Here is a 27,272-nt window from a genome sequence, read left to right on the forward strand (position 1 = left end):
CTACCGCGCGGCCTCTCCCCGGCGCAGCGCGATGACGTCAGAAACGCGACGTGACGCAACCCGGCCTGCCTCTCCCTGCCGTGGGAGGCGTGGCCAACCCCCGGACCCGCCCCCCGGCACCTGCCGGGCCCGCCCCTCTGCTCCTCTGCGCCTCCCCTCCGCGCTTCTGCCCCTTTGCTCCTCTGCCCCTTTGCCCCTCTGCCCCTTTGCCCCTCTGCCCTTCTACTCCTCTGCCCCACTGCCCTTCTGCCCCTCTTATCCCTCCCTCCCGGGCCCGCCCCTCTTGCTGCCTCCCGGGCTTCCCTGCTCAGCTCTCCGCGGAGCTCGGGCGGGCGCTGGGCGATCCCAGCGGGGTGTCTTAAGACTCACAAAGTGGTTTGGGTTGGAAGAAACCTCTGAAGGTCATCCAGTCCAAGCCCCCTGCAATCAGCAGAGACATCTGCAACTAGAGCAGGTTGCTCAGAGCCCCAGACAGCCTGACCTGCAAGTGGCATCTCCGACCTCTCTGGGTAGCCTGGCTCGGTGTTGTTCAGTCAGAGAATTGTTTTGGTTGGGAAAGACCTCTTAAAGTCATCGAATCCAGCTGTCAGCCTAAGACCACCATGGCCTTCAAACCATGTCCCCAAGTGCCATGGCCACACGTTTCTTGCACACCTCCAGGGATGGGGACTCCACCACCTCCCTGGGCAGCCTGTGCCAATCTCTGGCAGCAAAGAAATTTTTTCCTAATCTCCAACCCAACCCTCCCCCTGGCACAATTTTCTTCTATCACCTGAGATTAGGGAGAAGAGACCAACCCCCACCTGGCTCCAACCTCCCTTCAGGGAGCTGTAGAGAGTAATGAGGTCTCCCCTCAGCCTCCTCCAGGCTGAACACCCCCAATTCCCTCAGCTGCTCCTCACCAGCCCTATTCTCTAGACCCTTTGTTGCCCTGAAGAGACTATGGAATGTAATTAATCCTCAGTAAATACTTTAAAACCATTTCTGGCCTAAACTCTGTGTTTGTATGGAGCCTTCCACCCTGAGGTTAAATATGTAGTTCCCGTTTTCAGTGCATGCTTGTGTAACTTATCCTCTGCCATCATTTCTGAAGCACCTATCACATTTGCCCCGGGAGGGCAGCAGTTATAAAAGAAACCCACAGAGGGTTGACCCAGAGGACCTTTGACAAACCCAGCAGGCTCTTCACAGGACTTTGGAGACCCCACAGGTAACCTCCTGGGATGTCTGTTGCGGTTTGGGTTTGTCTTCTTGTGCTTGGTTTGGAAGAGGTCCTGCTTTGCCTTACGCTAGGAAATGCACCTGGCATCTGCTGCTGACCAGGTGAGGCAGTGGGACAGGTCAGCTAGAAGTAAGACAATCATTGCCTGCTGGAGGCTATTTGATATGGTTTGGATTTATGCTGTACTTTAAGAAGGAGTAATCCCTTTACAAAGGGAATCTGTCTAGCTATATCTCATCTATCTCTATATCATCTATATCTATATCTTCATCTATATATCTGTATCTATATATCTTTGTCTATCTATATCTGGATCTATCTGTATCTATCTCCATCTATCCCTATATCTATTTCTATCTATATCATCTATATTTCTATGTATCTATATGCATCTATATATCTATATCTATCTATATCTTTATCTATATATCTGTATCTATCTGTATCTGTAGCTATCTATCCATCCCTCTATTTCTATACATCTATATCTCTATGTATCTATATCCATCCATATCTCTAGCTATATCATCTATATCTATCTACATCTTTATCTGTATATATCTGTATCTATATCTATCCCTATATCTAGTTCTATACATCTCTATGTATCTATATCATCTATATCTATCTTTATGTATCTATATATATCTACCTATATCTTTATCTGTATCTATATAGCTATCTACATCTGTATCTGCATCTGGAATCCTGAGTCCAGTTCTGGGCTCCCCAGTTCATGAGAGACTACTGGACAAAGTCCAGTCCATAAAAATGAGGGGCCTGAGGAGCATCTATGTGAGGATGAAAATCTGAGAGCCCTGGGGTTGTTGAGCCTGGAGAAGAGCAGCCCCAGAGGGGATCTGAGCAATGTTCAGCAAGAGCTAATGGGTAGGGGGCAAGAGGATGGGGCCAGATTCTTGTCAGTGGTGTCCAATGACAGGAAAAGGGGCAGTGGGCACAAACTGGAACCCAGAGAGGTTCATCTAAGGAAAAGCATCTTTGCTGTGAAGATGCTGGAACCCTGGACCAGGCTACCCAGAGAGGTCACAGGCTCACAGGATGCCAGGGGTTGGAAGGGACCCAAAGAGATCGTGGAGTCCAACTCCCTGCCAGAGCAGGACCATACAATCCAGCTCAGGTCACAGAGGAACACATCCAGATGGACTGTGAAAGTCTCTAGAGAAGAAGACTCCACTACCTCTCTGGGCAGCCTGCTCCAGTGGTCTGTGAACCTTACAGTTGTGGAGGTTGTGGAGACTCCTTCTCTGGAGAGCTTCCAAGCCCAGCTGGGCCATCGTGGCCCTGGGCAAGCTGGTGTGGGTGCCCTGCTTTAGCAGGAGGGTTGGACTGGATGATCTCCAGAGCTCCCTTCCAAACTCTTATCTTGCTGGCCTTCTCTGACTGCTCAGGCATAATCCATCAGCACACTCCAGAGGTTCAGTTAGCCCTGTACTCATTTTGGGGAGCAGAATGTCAGATGCATCTAAACTGTGGATCCAGCAAAGGAGTGGACTTGGCCATTCAGAAGCACACTGCAGCATCGTTTTGATGCACTCAGCACTCATCCAGCATTTCAAAAACATAGTTACTGTACAGCAGAAGTAGTCCAACTGTGATCAGTTGGAGTGCTTCCCATCCCTGGGTTATTTATTGGAGGTTCAGGGAGAACTGATGGCTTAAAGATGCTTTCTCTGCTCATTACCATCTGAAAATATTATGTTTTCCATGCAAGCAATCGCTGGAGTGCCCCAGGGAGGCCGTGCAATTGGGCTGGGAGGGAGGATTTCTCTTTGGTAAGACCATTTTGGAAAGCTGCTGGTTTGTGTTTTGATGTTGTTTATATTAAGGTTCTACATGAATGATTGCACACAGACCCTTTTTATTCTCCCAGCACTTCGTGAAACCATCTCTAGGAAGCGGAAGAACCTGCTGGGCTTAAGCACTAAAAGCAACAACAGCAACAACAAAAAGGGAGCCCTTCATTTAAATTAGAAACAAACAAAAATGGTTTCTTTTACAGCCAATAATTAACACTGCAGAATTAGCCTTGGGCTGAGTGCTGAGATGGCTTCTTCAGTGAGCTTTGGTGAAATAAGAAGTGGGAAATAAATTGCTTTAAGCAGCCGTTTCACCTCTGGCGACAGCTGCAGCCAGTCCTTTGTGTTCTTGGTGTAAATGGGGCTTTACTGAAAGCCAATACCTGAGCCCAACTCACTCCTCTCTATGGAAAAGTGCTCTCATTCCATGACTGCTGCCATGGACATCCCCACCTGACAGTGAATCCAGCAGCTTTGCCAAGGAGGGCTGGCAAAAGCAGAGGGAGCAGAATGCAGTGTGGGTGGTGGCACTCAGTTACAGCAAGGAGGGCAGATTGAGACTGCAGATTAGGAGAAATTCTTTGCAGTGAGGGTGGGGAGACCCTGGCACAGGTTGCCCAGGGAGGCTGTGGCTGTCCCCTTCCTGGAGGTGCTCAGGGCCAGGCTGGATGAGGCCTTGAGCAAGCTGGGCTGGTGGGAGGTATCCCTGCCCACGGCAGGGGGTTGGAACTGGATGGTTTTTAAGGTCCTTTCCAAGCCAAACCATTCTATGAATCCATGAAGATGCATTTTCCTTCAAGTGAAGAAGTCAATCCCCAGCAAGGCAGTAGTGCCCTTGCTTTGCTGGTTGGACACACCCTGCTCCCTGGTCTTTGTGCTTAACTCCTGGGTTGGGTTCCTTGCCATCTGTCAGCCTCTGTGAAGCAGTCCCAAGGCAGATCACAGAATCACCAAGGTTGGAAGAGACCTCAAAGATCATCGAGTCCAACCTGTCACCACAGACCTCATGACTAAACCATGGCACCAAGTGCCACATCCAATCCCCTCTTGAACAGCTCCAGGGATGGTGACTCCACCACCTCCCTGGGCAGCACATTCCAATGGCTAACAACTCTCTCAGGGAAGAACTTTCTCCTCATCTCGAGCCTAAACTTCCCCTGGCACAGCTTGAGACTGTGTCCTCTTGTTCTGAGATGTGCTGATACCTGGCCCTTCTCATTTGCCATCCTAAGGTTACAGCCAGCATGGGGAGAGTTCTTCTGATCCTCCTTTGGACATCCAACTTGGCTCAGCCATACATACCTCTAGCAGCAGAAGGTAAGGCATTTCCCTTCTCCCAGTCTGTGGCTTTAGCACCAGTGGGTGACCAAGGCCCCTCTACATGTTGGGCAAATGCAGTATTCTGCATGTGAATAAAACAGTCCATGGCATGTCAGGAGTACAGGAGCACAGATGACCATGCTGTGGAAAGATGCTAACATGAGGCCAAAACACCTCTCCTGTGAAGAATGGCTGAGAGAGTTGGGGTTGTTCAGCCTGGAGAAGAGAAGGCTTGAGGGAGACCTTCTGGTGGCCTTTCAGGACTTCAAAGGGCTGATCAGAAAGCTGGGGACAGACTTTTGAGCAGGGCCTGTGGTGACAGGACAAGGGGGGATGGTTTAGACTCAAAGAGGGAGATACAGGCTAGACAGAAGGAAGAAATTTTGTAGTGTGGGTGGTAAGAGCCTGTCCCAGGTTTCCCAGAGAGGTGGGAGATGTCCCATCCCTGGAACCATTGCAGGGCAGGTTGTTGGGGGCTCTGAGCAACCTGCTCTAGTTGGGGATGTACCTGCAGACTGCAGGGATGCTGAACCAGCCCTTTAAAGGTCCTTGCCAACCCAAACCATTCCATGATTCCTGGGACAGTTGTATCCCATCTCAGATTACTCCCAGCCAGTGCCTGAGGACTGGTTTGCTTTGAGAGGGAAGAACCATGAGACAAGTAGGCACAACTTGTGCCATGCCACTTGCCCTCTGAGCCGGTCAGTAGTTCCTGGCTGGTTTATTCATCAATTTAACCCAGCCAGAGCAAAGGAATTATTCCAGGGAGCAATTTAACCTGCAGTTAGCTGCAGAAACAAGGTGGCACAAAGCATCACTGGCATAATCCTGGTGTGTTAACAGCCTTAACTGGGCAGGTTTTTGTCATCTCAACAGTTTTGGTATCTCAATAAGGAGCATTTTAATGGAAGCACTTCAGGCTGGTTTCTGCTGGGGTCTCCTGAGTTTTTAGGAAGCATTTTTCCTGGTGCATGCTTGAAAGTGGAGCTAGTGTGCATCAAAGGTGGAAATCATGGGGGAGGTGGGGACTGATGTCCCTTCACTAGCTTGGAGATGGTGATTAAGGTGGGGTCAGGCTCAGAAGAACCCTAGAGATGGTGGGGAGTGGATTGATTATTTCCCTTCCTTGCTGTTTGTGTGGTATCATTTCCCCCCAGCGTGAGCTCCTCCTCATTTCCATATGAGCTGCAGGAATCCCTCTTGCTCTGTCATTTGAAATTATCATTCCCATCCTTCTATGTTTTCTCCCATTTGTGCTTAATTCCTGTGCTCATCATTTTGTTTCTTCTCTCACATGGACCTTTCTGTGGCTGTCAGCCTGCTCTTTGCAAGCCCCCACGCTGTGCTTTTCAGCAGGCTTATGTGGGTGAGCCTCAGCCCCACTTCAGTACAGAGGCAGCCGAACAACCTGAGCCTAATTAGCAAGGCAAGTGTAACAGACCATTGTCACTTCTGAAAGCTAAATTTCAGCTAAACTTTTATCTGATGACGTTTTGGGTCCTATTTAAAGATGTTTTTAGAGTATTGGGAGCTGTTGAGGGAATGCAGAGTCATCACATTGGTCAGGTTGGAGGGGACCTTAAAGATCATCAAGTCCAACGTTAACTCAGCACTGCCAAGTCCACCGCCAAACCATGTCCCTCAGCACAACATCTACACAGCTTTTAAACCCTACCAGGGGTGGGCACTCCACCAACTGCCCTGGACAGCCTCTTCCAGGACTGGACAACCCTTCTGGGGAAGAAATTATTCCTCATGTCCAACCTAGACCTCTTCTGGTGCAACTTGAGGCTATTTCCTCTTGTCCCATTGTTTGTTACTTGGTAGAAGAGACCAACCCCCACCTCACTCCTGCCTCCTACCAGGGTGTTGTAGAGAACCAGGAGGTCTCCTCTCAGCCTCCTTTTCTCCAGGCTGTTTAGCCCAGTTCCATGTAGTATTGAAATGATTTGCCTGTGTTGCTCATTGCTTGTAAGCAGCTGCTGCTTTAAACACTTCCCTGACTCACCATGCTATGGATGGTTTTGTTCTCTCCTTTGCAGTTCAGGTTCTCCCTCCTGTTAACTTCACCCTCACAGTCTCTGCATTAGGACAAGTACTTTTGCACTGGAAACCAAACCCTAACCAAGAACACAGGAACTACACCATCAGATATGATGTGAAAATCCTAAGCCCTGTGCCTGAAGAGGTAAGGCAAAAGTATCCTGAGAAGGTTGACCGTGTTGCACCACAGCAGGTGCAGTAGGTGTGATGTGAACAATTGTTCTGGTGAATCACTCCCTTAAATCACAAACAAATCCTTGGAGCACTGGAGAGGTTCCCTTTTAGCTCTCCTGGGACAGGCTGGGAGAGCTGGGGCTGCTCAGCCTGGAGAAAAGAAGGCTCCAGAGAGACCTTAATGCAGGCCTTCCAGTACCAAAGAAGGCCTGCAAGAAAACTAGGGAGGGACTTTTTACAAGGGCTTGTAGTGATAGGACAAGGGAGGATGGATTGAAGCCTGAGGAGGGCAGATTTAAACTGGGGTTAAGGAAGCAATTCTTGACAGCGAGGCTGGGGAGACACTGGAAGAAGCTGCCCTGGGAGGTTGCAGATGTCCCCTTCTGGGAGGTATTCAAAACCAGGTTGGTTATTCAAAACAAGGTTGGATGAGGCTTTGAGCCCCATGGCAGTGGGGTTGGAACTCAATGATCTTTAAGGACCCTTCCAGCCAAAACCAGTCTATGAAGCTGTTAAGTGTTAGCCTAGGGACTGGCAAGCCCTGCAGCTTTTGTCTCAGGGAGAAGCTGGATGTTCAGTGACTCAGCACTGAGGTCATCTCAATTAATTCACATTCATGCCAGGGCATCATTAAATGTCAGGCCATGTTTCATCCCAGCTGTATGCTCCAGACAGGTATGATGAGAGCCCTGCTGGCTCACAAGGGAAGCCTCACACATTTTCTGTGCTCCACACTTACAATAACCAGGCTGGTTTGCCTCTTTGGCATGGATCCACCTTTGACTGGATCCACCTTTGCAGCTCAGCTGCCATCACAGGTGATGCTTATTTCCTGTTTGTTTCTGTTTTTGGGCTTGTTTCAAGTATGACACAAAGAGGACTTACAGCATCCAGAGCGCTGCACTTCACAATGGTTTCTCTGCACAGCTTCGCACCTTGCTGCTCCACAGTGGCCTCCAGATGAGCAGTGAGTGGGTGAAGGAGGAACTCCCACCTCTGCCAGGTAAAGCAGCAATGCAAGGGAGGCTTGAATTTTGTGTTCTGCCCTGCTCTGTGGACCAGGCATCAAAAGGTGACAGTTTAACACTTCAGAAATACAGCGTATGCTCCTCTGCCTGCCACAGAGATTTGAAGTGATTTAATCCAGGCCTTTCTCTGCTGTTGTGGAGCCTGGAGCACAAGCTGGAGATGCAGAACCCCAGTAAAATCTTCTAAGATAACCTACTTTCCTCCACTTTAGTATCCTAAAGGATGATCCTGCCTTGGTGGCCCTGAAACATGTAATGGTGCTGTGTGGTACAGCTTTACTTACACTGCTTGGGAATCTTCATCCATCCTTACCTGATTGGATGGGATGCAATAGGTAGATTGGATACCTGCTACAACCCCATGGACCACTGCAGCTTGGGGACTGACCTCCTGGAGAGCAGCATAGGGGAAGGGGACCTGGATGTCCTAGTGGACAGAACAATGCCCATGAGACAGCAATGGGACCTGGTGGCCAAGAGGACCAATGGCATCCCGGGGTGTATTAGAAGGGCTGTGGTTAGTAGGTGGAGAAAGGTTCCCCTCCCCCTCTACTCTGCCCTGGTGAGGCCACATCTGGAATATTGTGTCCAGTTCTGGGCCCCTCAGTTCAAGAAGGATCTCAGGGAACTGCCTGAAAGATTCCAGCACAGAGCCACAAAGATGCTGAAGCAGTGGAACATCTCCCTGCTGAGGACAGGCTAAGGGAGCTGGGACTCTCGAGCTTGGAGCAGAGGAGCCTGAGGGGTGACCTCATTAATGTTGATTAAGATGTGAAGGGATGGAGCCTGGCTCTGCTCAGGGATGCCCAATGACAGGACAGGGAACACTGAGGGCAAGCTGGAGCACAAGAGGTGCCATGGGAACATATGGAAGAACTTAACTGTGAGGGTGCTGGAGCCCTGGAGCAGGCTGCCCAAAGAGGCTGTGGCAGCTCCTGCTCTGGAGACATTCAGAATTCCTTATTAAATCAAATTTCTCTTTCTGCTTTCTCATTCCTCAACTCTTTAGGTGCTCCAGAGACATCTGTCACTAATCTGTCCTGTGTTACTCACATCACCATTTCTAGCACTGTTTCTCTCCATTGTGCTTGGCTTCCTGGCCAAAGGGCACCAGAAGACACCAAGTACTTTCTGTTTTACAGGTGGGTGTTGTTTCCCCTATCAGTCAGCAAGTCAGCAATGGATGATGATGATGATGATGATTATTATTATTATTTAGTGTTATTAAAATGTCATTATTTACTATTATTGTTACTAATTTATTATTATTAAATGCTACTACTAATAATAATGCTAATAATAATAATTATTATTATTATAGCATCATGGCTCAGAAATATTCACCAAGTATTTTCTGGTTTACAGGCTGGTGTTGTCTCCCCTATTAGCCACCAATGGATTATTATTATTTACTATTTAGATTAGAATAGAATAGAATAGAATAGAATAGAATAGAATAAACCAGGTTGGAAGAGACCTTCGAGATCATTGTGTCCAACCTATCACCCAACACCACCTAATCAACTAAACCATGCAACCAAGCACCCTATCAAGTCTCCTCCTGAACACCCCCAGTGATGGTGACTCCACCACCTCCCCAGGCAGCCCATCCCAATGGGCAATCACTCTCTCTGTGTAAAACTACCTCCTAACCTCCAGCCTAAACCTCCCCTGGCACAGCCCTTCTCTGGACACCTTCCAGCAAGTCAACCTCTTTCCTAAACAGAGGGGCTCAGAACTGGACACAGTACTCGAGGTGCAGCCTAACCAGTGCAGTGTACAGGGGCAGAATGACCTCCCTGCTCCTGCTGGCCACACTGTTCCTGATGCAGGCCAGGATGCCATTGGCCTTCCTGGCTGCCTGGGCACACTGCAGGCTCATGTTCAGCCTACCATCGACCATCACCCCCAGGTCCCTCTCAGCCTGACTGCTCTCCAGCCACTCTGACCCCAGCCTGTAGCTCTGCATGGGGTTGCTGTGGCCAATGTGCAGAACCTGGCACTTGGATGTGTTCAATCTCCTGCCCTTGGCCTCTGCCCATCTGCCCAGCCTGTCGAGGTCCCTCTGCAGAGCCTCTCTACCCTCCAGCAGATCAACTCCTGCCCCCAGCTTGGTGTCATCTGCAAATTTACTGATGATGGACTCAATGCCCTCATCCAGATCATCAATAAAGATATTAAAGAGCACAGGGCCCAGCACTGATCCCTGGGGCACACCACTGGTGACTGGCTGCCAGCTGGATGTGGCACCATTCACCACCACTCTCTGGGCTCGGCCCTCCAGCCAGTTCCCAACCCATCACAGTGTGCTCCCATCCAAGCCATGGGCTGACAGCTTGGCCAGGAGTTTGCTGTGGGGGACGGTGTCAAAGGCCTTGCTGAAGTGTTGTTATTATTACTACTACTATTATTAGTATTATTACTATCATTGCTACTGACAAGTATTCCAATTTAGGTATGAGCTGTACACTGAAGAATGTCAAGATTACATCCAAGACAAGTGGAAGAGGAATCTTGAGTGCAGCTTTTCCGTGACTCACATTGATCCTGAAGGGCTTGGCAAGCTCCTGGTAATACACATTAATGGCTCTAGCAAACATGCTGCCATCAAGCCTTTTCAGCAGCTCTTTGACCAAAATGCCATTGGTGAGTAGAAATACATTCCAAAAGTGGCAGTAATGAAGAGTGTCTGGCAGGAGTGTGGAAAGGTTTGCGGGAGAATACTGCTGGGTTGGCTGGTTCTTGCTGCAGGTGAAAGGATGTGCTGGTTTTGCACAGACATCTTCATGGAGGATAATATTAGGAAGGAATTCTTGACACTGGATGTGGGGAGACACTGGAACAGGTTGTCCCTAGGGAGGTCATGGATGCCTCCTTCCTGGAGGTGTTCAAGGCCAGGAGCAACCTGGTCTAGTGGGAGGTGTCCCTGCCCATTGCAGGGGGGTTGGAACTGGGTGAGCTTTAAGGTCCCTTCCAACTCAACCCATTCCATGAATCAAGTATCAAATTGGAAGAGATTATAAGACAGAAGTGGATGGTTTGAACTCGGTTTGGTATTAATATTATAGACTGGCAGAAATGAAAAGCTAGAGCACGTCATTAGTTATTGTTGGCCAAAGCATTGGTTCCAGTATTAATTTGCAATTAATTTAGTTACTATCCCTTCAAGTAGCTTTTACTTTACAGCCTTTCTTTGAAAGCAAAAAGACATGATGGTCAAGGTCACTCAGCAAGGCTCTGAGCAACCTGCTCTAGTGGAGGATGTCCCTGCTGACTGCAGGGGGGTGGTCTGGATGACTGTTGGAGGTCCCTTCCAACCCAAACCATTCCAGAACCTGGGGGTGCTGGTGGATGAGAAGCTCAACAGGAGCCAGCAGTGAGCACTTGCAGCCCAGAGAGCCAATCACATCCTGGGCTGCAGCAAGAGAAGCAGAGCCAGCAGGTTGAGGGAGGAGATTCTCCTCCTCTGCTCTGCTCTGGTGAGATCTCACCTGGAGGACTCTGTCCAGTTCTGGAGCCTCTGTGCCAGGAAGGATCTGGAGGTGCTGGAAGGTGTCCAGGGAAGGGCCATGAGGATGAGCAGAGGGCTGGAGCTCCTCTGCTATGAGGACAGACTGAGGGAGTTGCGGTTGTTCAACCTGGAGAAGAGAAAGCTCCGAGGAAACCTAATTGTGGCCTTCCAGTCTCTGAAGGGGGCTACAGGAAAGCTGGGGAGGGACTTTTGAGGGTGTCAGGGAGGGATAAGACTGGGGGGATGGAGCAAAACTAGAAATTATTAGATTCAGATTGGATGTCAGGAAGAAGTTGTTCCCCATGAGGGTGGTGAGAGCCTGGCACAGGTTGCCCAGGGAGGTGGTGGAAGCCTCCTGCCTCGAGGTGTTTGCAGCCAGGCTGGATGTGGCTGTGAGCAACCTGCTGCAGTGTGAGGTGTCCCTGCCCATGGCAGGGGGGTTGGAACTGGCTGATCCTTGAGGTCCCTTCCAACCCTGACAATTCAATGAATCTCTAATAGCAGCTGCTCCATGCCTTTGAGTTCCTTCCAGGTTTCAGGAACTTTCTTGCTTACATCTGTCATTTTCCCCCCCACCCCTGCAAGTAATTTTTTCTAACTGTTCAATCATTCATTTCCTGCTTTATTTTCATCATTTAATACATGTCATTTATGACTTTTAGTACATGTAATCCTTATAATTGAATCAATTCATCCCCACTAGTAACCTGTATTTCTCCAGCACTGTTGGATTTCCAAGACTATTTCCCCCTAACTATTTCCTCCAGTGTAGTCCTTCCACCTAAATCCTTACCTTCCCTGTCCAAAAATGTGAAATAAATTCAAGGCTTGTAGCTGTTTGGAAACACCATCAGGGCAGGAGATGCCCCAATGTTCAGCATTTCAGCTTTGCTCTAGAATTAACTCACCCAGAGGAGGTTTGGTTGGTTGTGTTTTCACCTTGCAGAGAAAGTGAATGTCCCCAGAAACGTCACTGCAGCCTTGGAGCAAAATGATCTTCTGGCCACGTGGGAAAAGCCCATTTCTCCTTTGCCCAAAGAGTGCTTTGAATATGAATTTCACCTCTTCAACTGGAAGTCAGGTAACAAGCAGGTAATTGCTTCTCTGCTGCCCAAGTGTGACACAGCCCTTCCTGTCTCTGGCTGTCCTGGGTAGCTAGGGTTTGCCTTTGGCAACCTGCTGCAAAAAAAGAGTCCTTCTCTTCATGGTTATGTTACCAAATGAAAGCATCTGAAAGAAAACCTGCTCCTACCACTCTTTGGAAACCAGGGACTCTCAGCAAAGCCAAAGTCCCATTTATTTTAAACCTTTTTCCGCTCAATGTCTGTAACAAACTGCCCCCAAGAGACCTTGGAAAGCAGGCTAAAAATTGGAGTTAGCCACTTTGAGGCATCTGGGCTCAGAACAGCAGCCCTAAAAATCCAGCAGTGATGGAGGAAAGGAAAGATGAGGAATGGTTCAAGAATTTGCCCCCTGAAATATTGATGTGTTGTGAGGGAAATGGCACCTCTAAAAATAGAGATCTTAATTCAAAAGCAAGGCCAGATGCTCACAGCCACTTTAGTAGCAGGGAGGTGGTGGATGCCCCCTCCCTGGGGGTGTTCAAGGCTGGATGAGGCCTTGTGGAAGATGTCCCCCACCCATGGAAGCAGCTGATCTTTAAGGTCCCTTCCAATCTAAACCATTCTATAAATCTGTGAGTAAAGGAGTTAAAAAAAGGTGAGATGATAAATAGGATTTCAGTTTGGGGGTTGAATTGTTTAAAGGGCTCTGCACCAGTAAAATGTTGGTTTCCCAACAGACATTCAAAATACCCTCCAACAACTTCAGATCACCAGTTGATGTCACCAGCAAGTATTCCATCCAAGTCAGAGCCAATCATCATCACATCTGTCGTGCAAGAGGGGTCTGGAGTGACTGGAGTGAAATCCTCTCTGTGGGTAAGAGGGAGATGCTGCTGTCTTGCAGGGGATGTTATCACACTGCTGGGAAGCAAATGCTGCCTAATCAGCAGCAGCCACACCAAGTAATTGTAACTGAAGGCAGGAAAATAGATATGTGAAGGAAGAAGCTGATTTGCTAATGCCAAGGGAGCTGAATCTGTGTGCCACTGAAAACAAATAATAATACACATTCCCTCCCAAGCAAACTTGCAGCTGGAAAAGCTCTCTGAGCTCATCCAATCCAACCTCAACCCAACCCCACCACGGCCATCAAACCGTGGCCCCAGGTGCCATGGCCACACCTTTCTTGAACTCCTCCAGGGTTGGGGACTCCACCACCTCCCTGGGCAGCCTGTGCCAGCCCCTGACAACTCTTGCAGCAAAGAAATTGTTCCTTATCTCCAACCTAACCCTCCCCTGGCACAAACTCAGGCCATCTCCTCTCCTTCTATCACCTGATACTAGGGAGAAGAGACCAACCCCACCTGGCTCCAGCCTCCTTTCAGGGAGCTGTGGAGAGCAATGAGGTCTCCCCTCAGCCTGCTCTTCACACTAAACACCCCCAGCTCCCTCAGCTGCTCCTCCCCAGCCCTGTTCTCCAGACCCTTCCCCAGCTTTGTTGCCCTTCCCTGGGCCTGGTCCAGCACCTCAATGTCCTTCCTGGGAGTGAGGAGCCCAAAACTGAACCCAGGATTGGAGGTGCAAAATGCCTCCTGGATGTTTGGAGCTGTTTATAAACAGACCACAGACAGTGGTGGGTTTTTTAAACACCTGCTTATGTTTTCCCAATCTGCTTTAAGCTAGCCCAAGGCTAAATCTAGGTCAGGCCTTTTGGTGGCTTTGCTCATGTAGTTCTCAGATGTGTTTGCCTGGTGTGCATCATGACCATAGAATAGAATCAGAGAATCAATAAGGTTGGAAAAGACCTCAGGGATCATCAAGTCCAACCTATTACCTAACATGATGTTCATGCTGGAAGTTCATATGAGTGATCCTGTCAGCTTTACTGGATCTAACAGAACTCTTAAGTACTGGGAGGGAAAATCAGAGCTTTGTTTTGGCAGCTCTGGGAGATGATCCTTTGCTCCCCTTTGTTCTGTGTTTACTGCTTGCTGGCAGTGACAGTTTCCTTATCACAGCACGTTATCAGCTCTTTCTTTAGACATCCTCCCTTGCTCTTATCTCTTGAGTTTCCTAACTTCCTGGCTTGCACTAACCCCCCACTCTCTTACACTCTCCTGTTTACTGTCTTCTACCTCTACCAGTAAATACAAACCTGCTGGTGCTGCTCTGACACATTCCCTTCGCCTTCCTCACAGCTGGCTCCATGGTGAGCCCTTGGGAAGAGAGGCTCAGCGACCTGAGCGCTCACTCAGGGCAGAGAGCTCCTTGAGGAACAAAACTGGGCCTGGCTCTTAGCCATACTCTGATGGATCACAGACTGGTTTGGATCAGAAGGGACCTTTAATGAGCATCCAGTCGAACCCTACTGCAGTCAGCAGGGACAACCCCACCTAGAGCAGGTGGCTCAGAGCCCCAGGCAGCCTGACCTGACCCAAGCAGGGATGGCACATCTCCCACCTCTCTGAGCAACCTGGGACAGGGTCTCCCCACCTTCAGTGTAAAACATTTTTACCTTCTCTCCAGTCTGAATCTCCCTTTTTTAATTCAGACCATCACCCCTTGTCCTGTCACAACAGGCCCTGCTGAAGAGTCTGTGCCCAGCTTGCTGGGTGCCCACTTTAAGTCCTTAAAAGGCCACCAGAGGGACTCCATGGAGCCTTCTCCCCAGCCTGGGGCCATGTCATCCTTCTGGGGTGCCACAGTATCACAGTATCACTAAGGCTGGAAGAGACCCCAAGGATCATCAAGTCCAACCTGTCTCGCCAGACCTCACGACTACACCATGGCACCAAGTGCCACGTCCAATCCCCTCTTGAACACCTCCAGGGACGGTGACTCCACCACCTCCCTGGGCAGCACATCCCAATGACGAACGACTCGCTCGGTGAAGAGCTTCCTCCTCACTTCGAGTCTAAACCTCCCCTGGCGCAGCTTGAGACTGTGTCCCCTTGTTCTGGTGCTGGTGGCCAGGGAGAAGAGACCAACCCCCTCCTGGCTACAACCACCTTTCAGGTAGTTGTAGAGAGCAATGAGGTCACCTCTGATCCTTCTCTTCTCCAGGCTAAGCAACCCCAGCTCCCTCAGCCTCTCCTCACAGGGTTGTGCTCCAGACCCCTCCCCAGCCTTGTTGCCCTTCTCTGGACACCTTCAAGTGTCTCAATGTCCTTCCTAAACTGAGGGGCCCAGAGCTGGACACAGGACTCAAGGGGTGGCCTAACCAATGCAGACTCCTGCTTCCCAGCTTGTCCTCTCCTTCCTGTCAAAACGAGAGAAGTTTATTGTTACAAGGAGCACATTGGCTCCATCAGGATCAGTCTTGAGGCTCTGAGGTCCCTTCCTGATTCTGGATGCCAGAAGTCTTTGCTTGCCCCTTTGTCTGAGACCTGAAGATCTTCATGAGAGCAGCTGAGGAAAGCTTTTGTAAGAGCATGTTGAAAACAACCTGCACCAAAAGAACAGATTCCATTGTTTTCTATTTTAAATTCCTTTGGGTTTTAAATTTCCTTTTCTTTAATTATTTTTTAAAATTGATTTTTTTTTTACTTTTGTTTTTTAACTTTTTTAAACCTCCTTTAGAGAAGTTTGTAAATTTCTTTTTAAAGATTTGGTTGAATTTTTCCTATTTTCACCTTTGTTGACTTCCATTTTTTTACATCCTCTTATAAATGATTTTCTTTTTCTTTCTTTTTTCTTTCTTTATAAAGGTTTTTAAATTTCCTTTTTAAGATTTGTTTGAATTTTTCCTTTTTTTCACCTTTTTTTTACTTCCTTTTTTTTTACCTACCTTTTTTAACTTCCTTTTTTTTAACTTCCTTTTAATTCTTTTAATTTCTTTTTTTATCATTTTATTTTTTACTTTTTCACCTTTTCTAACTTCCATTTTTTACCTCCTTTTAGAAATGATTTTATTTTTCTTTCTTTTTAATTCCTTTTATATTCTTTCATTTTTTACTTTTTTTTTACTTTTTAAAAGTTATTTTCTTTTTTAACTTTTCAAATTATTTTAGTTTTTGCCTTTTTCACCTTTTTTTGCTTCCTTTAAAAAATTTTTCTCCTTTAATTTTTTTTTTTACTTTATGAACCTTTTTATTTCCTTTAATTTTATCTTTTTTTAAAAATTTATTTTAAAAAACTTTTTTATTTCCTTTTTAATTTTTCCTTTTTACATTTTTTTTACTTTATTCACTTTTTTATTCCCTTTAATTTTTTCTTTTTTAATTTATTTTTAAAAACTTTTTTATTTCCTTTTAAATTTTTCTTTTATTATTTTTAAAAACTTTTTTATTTACTTTTTAAAATTTATTTTTACTTTATTCACTTTTTATTTCCTTAATTTTTTTCTTTTTTAATTTCTTTTTAAAAAACTTTTTTATTTACTTTTTTCTTTTTTATTTTCTTTTTTAAACTTTATTAACTTTTTATTTCCTTCAATTTTTTCTTTTTTAAATTTATTTTTAAAAAACGTTTTTATTTCCTTTTAAATTTTTCTTTTTTAATTTTTAAACTTTTTTATTTACTTTTAAATTTTTTCTTTTTAACATTCTTTTTTTACTCTACTCACTTTTTTATTTCCTTTAATTTTTTTCTTTTTTAATTTTTAAAATTTTTTTATTTCCTATTACATTTTTTTCTTTGTAAATTTCTTTTTTTACTTTATTCATTTTTCATTTCCTTTTAATTTTTTTTCTTTTAAATTTTTTTCTTTATTAATTTTTTATTTCTTTTTTTTTATCTTTTAAAACTTTTATATTTCCTTTTAAAAATTATTTTCTTTCTTTCCTTCTTTCTTTCCTTTCCTTCTTTCTTTCCTTTCCTTCTTTCTTTCCTTTCCTTCTTTCTTTCCTTTCCTTCTTTCTTTCCTTTCCTTCTTTCTTTTTTTTTTTTCACCTTTTTTTTTTTAACTTCCTTTTTTTTTCCCCAGGGCAAACCAACCTGGAGGATCCCACAGTCTGGATTGTCACTGTGCTGTGTGTGTCCACATGCTGTGCCTTCCTGCTTGTTGCTATCATATGCAAACTGTACGTATTTGATTATCTTCTCCTTCATGCCAGTGTGCCTAAGGATGGGGATTGAATCACAGAATCACATAAACATTCAGGTTGGAAAAGACCCTTAGGATCACCAAGTCCAACCCTGAACCCTACTCTAAAAGGTCCTCCCCTAAAGCATTGCCCCCAAGCACCACAACCAAACCACTGCAGGGGGCTGGGGATGTTGTGAGCTGTGCTTCAAGGAAGGGCACTGAGTTTGCTGTTCAAGTGGAACTGCACAAAGCAAAAGGACTGAAAAGTCATCATCAGGGCTCATTAATAGGGAGGTCATTCTGCCCTGTGCTCAGCACTGGTTAGGCCACACCTTGAGTCCTGTGTCCAGTTCTGGGCTCCTCAGTTCAAGAAAGACATTGAGACACTTGAATGTGTCCAGAGAAGGGCAACGAGGCTGGGGAGGGGTCTGGAGCACAGCCCTGTGAGGAGAGGCTGAGGGAGCTGGGGTTGCTTAGCCTGCAGAAGAGGAGGCTCAGGGGAGACCTTCTTGCTGTCTACAACTCCCTGAAGGGAGGTTGTAGCCAGGTGGGGGTTGGTCTCTTCTCCCAGGCACCCAGCACCAGAACAAGAGGACACAGTCTCAAGCTGTGCCAGGGGAGGTTTAGGCTGGAGGTGAGGAGAAAGTTCTTCCTAGAAAGAGAGATTGGCCATGGGAATGTGCTGCCCAGGGAGGTGGTGGAGTCAAAAAAGGATTGGACATGGCACATGGAGCCATGGTTTAGTTGTCTGGAGGTGCTGGGTGATAGGTTGGACTTGATGATCTCTGAGGTCTTTTCCAACCTTATTGATTGTATGATTCTATGATTAATGATCAACAAGAACACTCAGGAACATTGGTGGGGTAAGAGAGTTGTTCAAGTTAATCTCCAACACCAAAACCATAGACTGAGTGAGGGGAAAATGTTCCAAATCTTTCTGTCCTCATCTTGTTTCCTTGCTGAAATGGATCTGGTTGGGTTGATGGTTTCCACAGGAGGACTCTCACTCTTTAAGCCTGCTGAGAGCATCTTTCATGTCTAAAATGTGCAGAGCAGAATTTTCTCAGCCTTGTCTTGTCCAGCCTGCAGACAGAAACTCTGCAAAGCACCCTGGGCATGGAGTCTGAATTTCCTTTGACATCTGAAGAGGGAGGAAATGCAGTGTTGTGCTTGCTGCTCCTCTGCTCCTCCTCACCTCTTAACAGGAGCAAGTGCATTGACCTAGTGTTTGCTTGGAGTTTTTTCCCATAGAATCATAGAGTGGTAGGGGTTGGAAGAAACCTCTTGAGATCATCCAGTCCAACCTCTCTGCCAGAGCAGGATCACTTAGGGCAGGTCACACAGGGACACATCCAGATGGGTCTTGAAAGTTTCCACGCAAGGAGACTCCACAACCTCTCTGGGCAGCCTGCTCCAGGCCTCCAGCAGCCTCACAACAAAGTTGTTTCTTCTCACATTGAGGTGGAACTTTTGTGTCCCATTTTGTGTCCATTGCCACTTGTCCTAGACTGGACACCACCAAAAGAGCCTGGGCCCTTTTTGGCACACACCCCTCTGATATTTATAGCCATTGATCAGATTCCCCTCTCAGCCTTCTCCTCTCTAGATTAAACAGCCCCAGGGCTCTCAGTCTTTCCTCACAGGAGAGATCTTCAAGTCTCTCAGTCAGTCCTTGCAGCTCTCTCTCAGCCTTTGTTTGACTTATTTATAATTCTTTAACACCCAATTCCATTTAGTGGCTGGAGCCTATGGCTGTCAGGTAAGCAAAGCCAAATGTGCTGGGAAGAAGCCACAGACACCCTCTGGATTTCTGTAGCTGGGGCTAGTCAGCTGCTAAGTGATGAATTAAGGAGTTGCAAGCACCAATTACCAGTCCACAATAAACACAGCTGCCAGCACTGGAAGTGCTGTCCTGGCCTCTGCTAATTTCTTATCCATTTCTTCAATGCCTTTTAATTTGCTGGTCACCCTGATGAGCCCTTGGCTGTTTCCCTCTCCATACCACATTTCCTTCAGCAAAGAAAGGCCTTTGTCTGCAGGACTGTCAGATTAGGACAACTGGTATTAGGTGCCCCTGAGGTGGCTGGTGTCTCTGATAACCTCTTCTTAAGTCAATTTAATTAGCACAGCAGCTCTCCATAAGCAATCCTTCTTTGGAGCAAGATAAATGAACTCCCCTGAGCTTATTCATGTTGGGCTTCATCCAGGCTTGTTCCCAGCTGTGCAGCCTTGCTGTGTTGGTGGAAGGCCCCAAACCACTCTTGCACAGAATCATAGAATGGTTTGAGGTGGAAGGAGCCTCCAAAGGTCATCTAATCCAAGCCCCCTGCAGTGAGCAGGGACATCCTCCACTTGCATCACTGATTCTTTTCTGGATTGACCTCTCTGTATAGCTGCAGGTCCTCCCCTGCTCTGGCATTGTCTCCATCAGCCCTCTCCTCTCTCTTTGGGACAGCAAAACACCAAGACCAGTCAGTTCCAGCACCAGACTGCAGCAATCATACTGCTCCATGTTTTCCTGTGGAGTTCTGCCAAGTGGCAGAGTATTGTGAAGTTATCCCCTGTGGGCTTCCTGAATCAGACATAGCTATAGGGGAAGACTTCTACTCAAAGAGCAGCTTTCAAATGCTCTGCTCATACATTTAAAGAACTTTAACACATCAGGCAAATTTAAGCTGGCTTTTCCAGGTTCAGCTGCACTGGCTGCTTCTAGGAGCTGCTCTCTACTTGGCTAGTACATCACAGGATCCCAGCATGGTGGGGTTTAGAAGGGACCTCTGGAGATCATCCAGTCCAGCTCCCCTGCTCCAGCAGGGCACCCACAGCAGCTTGCCCAGGAGCACAAGGACCAGGGCGGGTTGGAAGCTCTCCACACCAGGAGACTCCACAACCTCTCTGGGCAGCCTGCTCCAGGCCTCCAGCACCCTCACACCAAAAAACTTTCTCCTCCTGTCAGATGGAACCTCCTGGGTTCCAGTTTGTGTCCCCTGCCCCTTGTGCTGTCCCTGGGCACCACTGAGCAGAGCCTGGCCCCAGCCTCTTGCCCCCCACAGCTCCTTTCTCTCTTGCTGAGCATTGCTCAGCTCCCCTCTGGGGCTGCTCTTCTGCAGGCTCTCAGCCCCAGGGCTCTCAGCCTTTGCTCCTCCCAGAGCTGCTCCAGGCCCCTCAGCAGCTCTGCAGCCTCCCCTGGACTCTCTCCAGCAGTTCCCTGTCTCTCTTGAACTGGGGAGCCCAGACCTGGACCCAGATGTGGCCTCACTAGGACAGTGTAGAGGGAAGGCAGAATCTCTCTTGACCTGCTGGCCACACTTGTTAATGCACTCTAGTAATTCCTGGGCACTGAACTCCACAAAGCTGCTGGCTGCTCCCCACCCTTCCCCAGCTGCTCCTTGCTCTGTGTCCTTGCCACTTCTCTGCCTCAGGAGGAGGTGGGAGGTGTAAGAAGATGGAAGGCAGTGCTTAGCCTGCTCATTTGTTGCATCTGCAGCTATTAAAAAGAGACAAATAGAAGAGGTTCCCTGGCCCACAGTTTCATTAGGGCTCTCAGTTTTTACTGCTCTTGAAAATTCATGAAGTGAGGCTGTGCAGTTGAAGCCACAGAAGCTTTACCCATTCCATGAGATTTGAAGCTATTATGGGGAATTTCATTACAGCAAAGAGGTCTATACATTTTCCTGTGTGCTTCCTGGAGACTGCAGGCACCAGAGACACACTCACCACTGGGGAGGAATGCTGGAAGGCAAAGTAGCCCTTTGGGAGTCTTTGGAAAGTCTTTTTCCTCCTCTTTCTCTCAGCAGCTGACAGGGTTACTGTCATGAGCCAAAGTCCAGCTGAATGTTTTCCTCATCTGCCCTCTGTCTTTAGGACTGAGCATCTTCTGTGCTTCCTTAGGCAGTGCCTTGGAAACATGTTCTCCTGCAGGTGAGCCCACAGGAGGATGCAGTTCATCACTTGGAACCACAGAGCCATAGCAATGTTTTGGCTGGAAAGGCCCTCTGAGGTCATCCAGGCCAACCACCAACCCAGCACCACCATGACCACCAAACCATGGCCCCACATTTCTTGCACACCTCCAGGCATGGGGACTCCACCACCTCCCTGGGCAGCCTCTGCCAGTCCCTGACCACTCTTGCAGCAAAGAAATTCTTCCTCATCTCCAACCTAACCCTCCCCTGGCACAATCTCAGGCCATTTCCTCTCCTGAGACTATAGAGAAGAGACCAACCCCACCTGGCTCCAACCTCCTTTCAGGGAGCTATGGAGAGCAATGAGCTCTCCCCTCAGCCTCCTCTTCTCCATGTTACACACTCCTAGTTCCCTCAGCTGCTCCTCACCAGCCCTGCTCTCCAGCTTTGTTGCCCTTCTCTGGACCTGCTGCAGCACCTCAATGTCTGTCTTGGAGTGAGGAGCCCAAAATGAAACCCAGTATTTGAGGTGTGACTCCTCCCCTTCTGCTCTGTCCTGGTGAGACCTCACCCGGAGTATTGCATCCAGTTCTGGGCTCCCCAGTTCAAGAGGGACAGGGATCTGCTGGAGAGAGTCCAACAGAGGGCTAGGAGGATGATTAAGGGACTGGAGCACTGCCTTGCAGGAGAGGCTGAGAACCCTGGGGCTGTTTAATCCCAGAGAAGACTGAGAAGGGATTTACTAAATGTTTATAAATCTCTGAGGGCTGGGGGTCAGGAGGCAGGGGACAGGGACAGGCTCTGCTCACTTGCTCCCTGGGAAAGGACAAGGAGCAATGGTTGTAAGCTGCAGCACAGGAGGTTCCACCTCAACATGAGGAGGAACTTCACAGTGAGGGTCACAGAGCCCTGGAGCAGGCTGCCCAGAGAGGTTGTGGAGTCTCCTGCTCTGGAGACTTTCAAGCCCCATCTGGAAGTGTTCCTGTGGGACCTGTGCTGGACTCTATGGTCCTGCTCCGGCAGGGGCTTGGACTCAGTGATCTTCAGAGGTCCCTTCCAACCCCTACCATCCTGTGAGCTGTGATCCTTGGCCACTGCTTCATGGCCACTGCCCTTGATCCCTGCTCCATGGATGTCAGCACAGAACAGGTGCTGGATGGTAATCCTGGGCTCAAGCCTAAAATCCTCACTCAGGCCACCCTGCCATTAACATGTGGCCCTGTTTGGAGGTGGTGCTGTGCAGGGGTGGAGATGGTGGCTGTGTTCTGGTGATTGAAATGTCAAACCTCTGCTCTGGGAGAGATCAAAGACAAGGAAAGGTTCAGCCTGCAGCACTCTGCTGCCACACAAATACATCTGTCTGTGTGCTCCAGCCAGGCTAAGGTGTGTCAGGCATGGAAAGAGCATCTCAAGGGCTGTTAGCAGCATGAGTTATTACACCATTTACTGTCAGCCAGCTCTGGTCCTGTTCCTTGCCTCCTCCTTGTTCCCTCAGCACACAATTATTTGCAGTTGCTCTCCCAGCACAAGACAGGAGCAGATTATGTCCAGAAACCAAAGTCTGAGCAAGAGGCAGCCTGTCTTGACTGCCCAAACAAGGTATATGACAGTGCAGCCCCTGGGAAGAGCAGGAGCCAGAACAGACAGATCAGAGCAATTAATTTCTCTCCAAGACAGGCCTGTTGCTGGCTGCTAAATGCCAGGGCAGTGTCCCCTTGGATCAGACTTTCCAGCTCAGCTCCCTGCTGCACTGTGATGGAGGAGACCATCAGCCTACTGCTTTGCCTTCTGCATGTCCCCAGGGGCCAGTGAGGAGCAGCACACCTGCCCAGTCCTCAGGGTGTCTTTTGGTGGACCAATATCCATGGCCTGGCCTCTTTTGGAACCTGCTGTTGAGTGAGTGGGAGGGGGCAGGAGGGCTGCTGTGATGTGTCTCTTCCAGGGGCTTGTCAGAGACAGCATCCAGCCCAAAAAGCCAATCACATCCTGGGCTGCAGCAAGAGAAGCACAGCCAGCAGGTTGAGGGAGGTGATTCTCCCCCTCTGCTCTGGTGAGACCCCACCAGTCCAGTTCTGGATCCCCTATTACAGGAAGGATCTGGAGGTGCTGGAAGGTGTCCAGAGAAGGGCCATGAGGATGAGCAGAGGGCTGGAGCTGCTCTGCTCTGAGGACAGACTGAGGGAGTTGGGGCTGTGCAGTCTGGAGAGGAGAAGGCTCCCAGGAGACCTAATTGTGGTCTTCCAGGATCTGAAGGGGGCTACAAGAAAGCTGGGGAGGGACTTTTGAGGGTGTCAGGGAGGGATAAGACTGGGAGGAATGGAACAAAACTAGAAGTGGGGAGATTCAGTTTGGATGTTAGGAAGAAGTTGTTGCCCATGAGGGTGGTGAGAGCCTGGCACAGGCTGCCCAGGGAGGTGGTGGAAGCCTCCTGCCTGGAGGTGTTTGCAGCCAGGCTGGATGTGGCTGTGAGCAACCTGCTGTGGTGTGAGGTGTCCCTGGCCATGGCAGGGGGGCTGGAGCTGGCTGAGCCTTGAGGTCCCTTCCAACCCTGACAATTCTATGATCCATCAGAAAGAGCAATTCTTTACCATCCCTCCACTGCTCTCTCCTTGCAGAAACCATGTGTGGAGCAAACTCTTCCCTCCAATTCCAACACCCAGCAACAAACTCAGAGATCTCTTCCCCAGTGACTATGAGGTAAACCCAACCTTTTAGTCATTATTTTGTTGGTTTGGCTTTTTTATCTTTTTTTTCTGACTAGAGGACCCACTTCTGTCTCTGTGCTGCTCAGTAATAAGCTCAGAGCTTGTTACTGCTCAGTTCAAAACCTTCTCACTTCCTCAGTGTCTAATGTCCCTGTGAAATGTGGCTGGCCTTGGCAAGAGCAGGATGTGCCAAAGGGGTGCAGTTAATGCAATGATAGGGACAGCCCTGCCTGATGAGGAGGGAAGCCCTCTGCTGTGAGGCCAGGCTGAGAGAGTTGGAGTTGCTCAGCCTAGAGATGAGAAGGCTCCAGGGAGACCTTTTGGTGGCCTTTCAGTGCTGAAAGAGACTGACCAGAAAGCTGGGGACAGACTTCTGTGTGTGCAGGACAGTGATGAGCAGCCCTGGGAGAGCTTCAGCAGGAAGGTGAACTTTCTGCTGAAATTCTCCTGTTTACCCCCAGTGCTCTCTCTCAGCTCTTACCTCACAAAATGTCTTGGGTGAATCCCTCTTTAAATGCACCAGCTTGAAACTTGCCTGAAGAGAAGGCTCTGGCAACACCTTCCAGTGCTTAAAGGGGGCCTGCAGGAAAGATGGGGAGGGACTGTAGCAAGGAATGTGGTGATAGGATGAGGGGTAATGGTTTGAAACCAGAAGGGAGATTGAGACTGGGAAGATATATAATGCCTGGTGCAGTGATTGGGATTAAATCCTATGTCCTTAACATAGAAAGAGTGCCACAGTGCCTAGTGACAGAAATAACTTCCTCAAATGACAACAACCTGGGAGCCTCCCAACTACTGCATCTGAATTTGTGTTGAAGCTGCTTGACATACAGAAGCTGGGATCAAGTGCTGAGGAACAAAGTTTGTGATCTGTGTCCAGCCCTGGTGCTCCCAGCATAAGGACATGGAGCTACTGGAGCAGGTCCAGAGGGGGCCACAAAGATGGTCAGGGGGCTGCAGAACCTCCCTATGGGGAGAGGCTGAGAGAGCCTGGAGAAGAGAAGGCTCCAGGGAGACCTTAGAGCAGCCTTCCAGGACCTGAAGGAAGCTACAGGAGAGCTGGGGAGGGAGTTCTGACAAGGGCTTACAGGATGAGGAGCAAAGGCTTTGAAGTGGAAGAGGAGAGATTGAGACTGGAGATTAGAAAGAAATTCTTGAGTCAGGGTGGGGAGACTCTGGCACAGGCTGCCCAGGGAGGCTGTGGTTGCCCCCTCCCTGGAGGTGTTCAAGGCCAGGTTGGATGAGGCCTTGAGCAGCCTGGGCTGGTGGGAGCTGGATCTAAGTAACTTCCTTGCTTAGCCCAGTTCAGTTGATGAGCTCAGCTTACCTCCCAGCTCAGCAGCTGAAAGTGATGTTTGCTTTCCAGAGAGCACCAACCTGCACCAGCAAGACAGAGACCGAGCTGGGCAGCTTCACTGAAGACCTCTCCTGCAGCATCCTCGATGATTTTGTCTTCTGAGAGGCTGCAGGGCTGCCAAGGCTGCCCCAGCACATCCCCCAGCTGCACTCCTGTGAGCTTTGTGTCACCTCTGCTGCAGTGGTGTTGCCAGCAGGACTTGCTTCCACAAGATGCCTCGCAGAATAAGCTACTGAACAGAGAAAAACCAAACCCAAGTTTAACCAAACTGCTTAAGCTTAAAACAAGAAGGTTAAGTACATGGCACAAAGGCTGTGCAGGGGGGGAAAAACATTCTGGAACATTCTGGAAGGAGCTCATGGCTTTTTTTTGGGGGGGTCCCTTTTATTTTCTTTTCCTGCTTGATAGCTCAGGCTTTTGGGGCTTTGTTTTGTGACATCTCAGGATGCAAAGTGGGACTTGGCACAGCCTGTGGTTCATGGCAGTGAGAGGAGAGGGAAGAGGAGAGGGAAGAGGAGAGGGAAGAGGAGAGGGAAGAGGAGAGGGAAGAGGAGAGGGAAGAGGAGAGGGAAGAGGAGAGGGAAGGAGGGAGGGAAGGAGGGAGGGAAGGAGGGAGGGAAGGAGGGAGGGAAGGAGGGAGGGAAGGAGGGAGGGAAGGAGGGAGGGAAGGAGGGAGGGAAGGAGGGAGGGAAGGAGGGAGGGAAGGAGGGAGGGAAGGAGGGAGGGAAGGAGGGAGAGAAAAGAGGGAGGGAAGAGGGGAGGGAAGAGGGGAGGGAAAAGAGGGAGAGAAGAGAAAAAGAGTCATGGAAAGAAGGTGGGGCAAAGAAAAGAGTAGAAGAAGCTGTAGAGCACCCCAGAGCTGTCACCCCCAGTGCTGTGCAGCTACAGCAAAGCCCTCATGAGAGTGAGGCCCCACAGTTGGCCTTCACTGGAACACTTTGAGTTGAAACTGTGTGAACCCAGCAGATAACCTGAGTAACTTCCATGGAAACCCAGCTCATTGCTAGAAGAAGTGTCCCTCTTGTACTGAGTGAAAGTTCTTCCATCTTGCTTTCTAAGTAGCCACAGCACCCATTCTGGACTTCATAAACCCCCAAAGCCTCAATTTTAAGATTAAAGCTTAAGGAGGGAAAAAAAAAGAAGAAAGAGGAAGAGGAAAAAAGAAAGGAAATTGGCACAGACTGAAAACAGCCTCAGCTGCACCAACACACAGCCTGGGCAGGGAGAGTTTGCAGCTCTTGGTGCTCTTTTCCAAACTAACCAATCCCAGGTCCCTGAGCTGCTCTTCACAAGACTTTGTTCTCTAGACCCTTCACCAGCTTTGGTGAGGAGCTCCCCAAACCCTCAGAACCCCTGAAGGAAAAGCAGAGAAGCTGGGCTGTACCTGGAGGAGGCTCTGCTCCGGGTGCAGGTTGGTGGTGCTCGTGCTGGAGCTGCTGCTGCCCGCCCTGGATGGCTCTGATGGCTGTGGTCAGACCAGTAATGGTGAGGATGAGTTTGGTCCTTTTGTTTGGCTTTTCCCTTTCTTCTGTCATTCCAAGCTTCTCAAGCTGCAGAGGCTCCACTCCTGAGTTTGGTCCTTTTGTTTGGCTTTTCCCTTTTTCACTCCAAGCTTCTCATGCTGCTGAGGCTCCACTCTAAGCACCAGCTCACATGAGCTTGGGGAGGTCATAATTAGACATTATCACCCCAATTATCACCCCAAATGCATCCATACAGACTTTTGTTTGGGGTTTTTTTTGGGTCAGTTTTGGAAGCAGAATTAAATCAGAGAGCAGCTCCAGAGGAGGACCTGAATATGATCAGGGGGCTGGAGCACCTCTGCTACAAGGCCAGGCTGAGGGAGCTGGGGGTGTTCAGCCTGGAGAAGAGAGGACTCCAGGGAGACCTAGTAGCAGCCTGCCAGTACCTGAAAGGAGCTACAAGAAGGCTGCAGAGGGACTGTGTGCAAAGGCCTGCAGTGACAGGACCAGGGGCAATGGTTTGAAATGAGAGCAGAGCAGACTGAGATTGGATGTGAGGAACAAGTTCTGCACCAGGAGGCTGCTGGAACACTGCAGCAGGTTGCCCAGGGAGGTGCTTGAGGCTCCATCCCTG

The 27,272-nt window shown here is 48.7% G+C and overlaps 1 protein-coding gene across 1 annotated transcript; it reads left to right on the plus strand.

The window, feature by feature from the left end:
* The first annotated feature begins 31 nt into the window (after window positions 1-31).
* Window positions 32-25,277, plus strand: IL5RA (interleukin 5 receptor subunit alpha). Its single transcript, XM_054167808.1, has 10 exons — window positions 32-50; window positions 6,402-6,547; window positions 7,441-7,579; window positions 8,614-8,746; window positions 10,060-10,250; window positions 12,062-12,207; window positions 12,917-13,055; window positions 17,104-17,200; window positions 23,726-23,807; window positions 25,185-25,277. Exons 1-10 carry the CDS (start codon window positions 32-34, stop codon window positions 25,275-25,277), a joined length of 1,185 nt encoding a protein of 394 aa, XP_054023783.1.
* Window positions 25,278-27,272: the final 1,995 nt, after the last annotated feature.

The sequence above is a fragment of the Dryobates pubescens genome, chromosome 1 (genome assembly GCF_014839835.1).
Source record: "Dryobates pubescens isolate bDryPub1 chromosome 1, bDryPub1.pri, whole genome shotgun sequence".
Classification (NCBI taxonomy): domain Eukaryota; kingdom Metazoa; phylum Chordata; class Aves; order Piciformes; family Picidae; genus Dryobates; species Dryobates pubescens.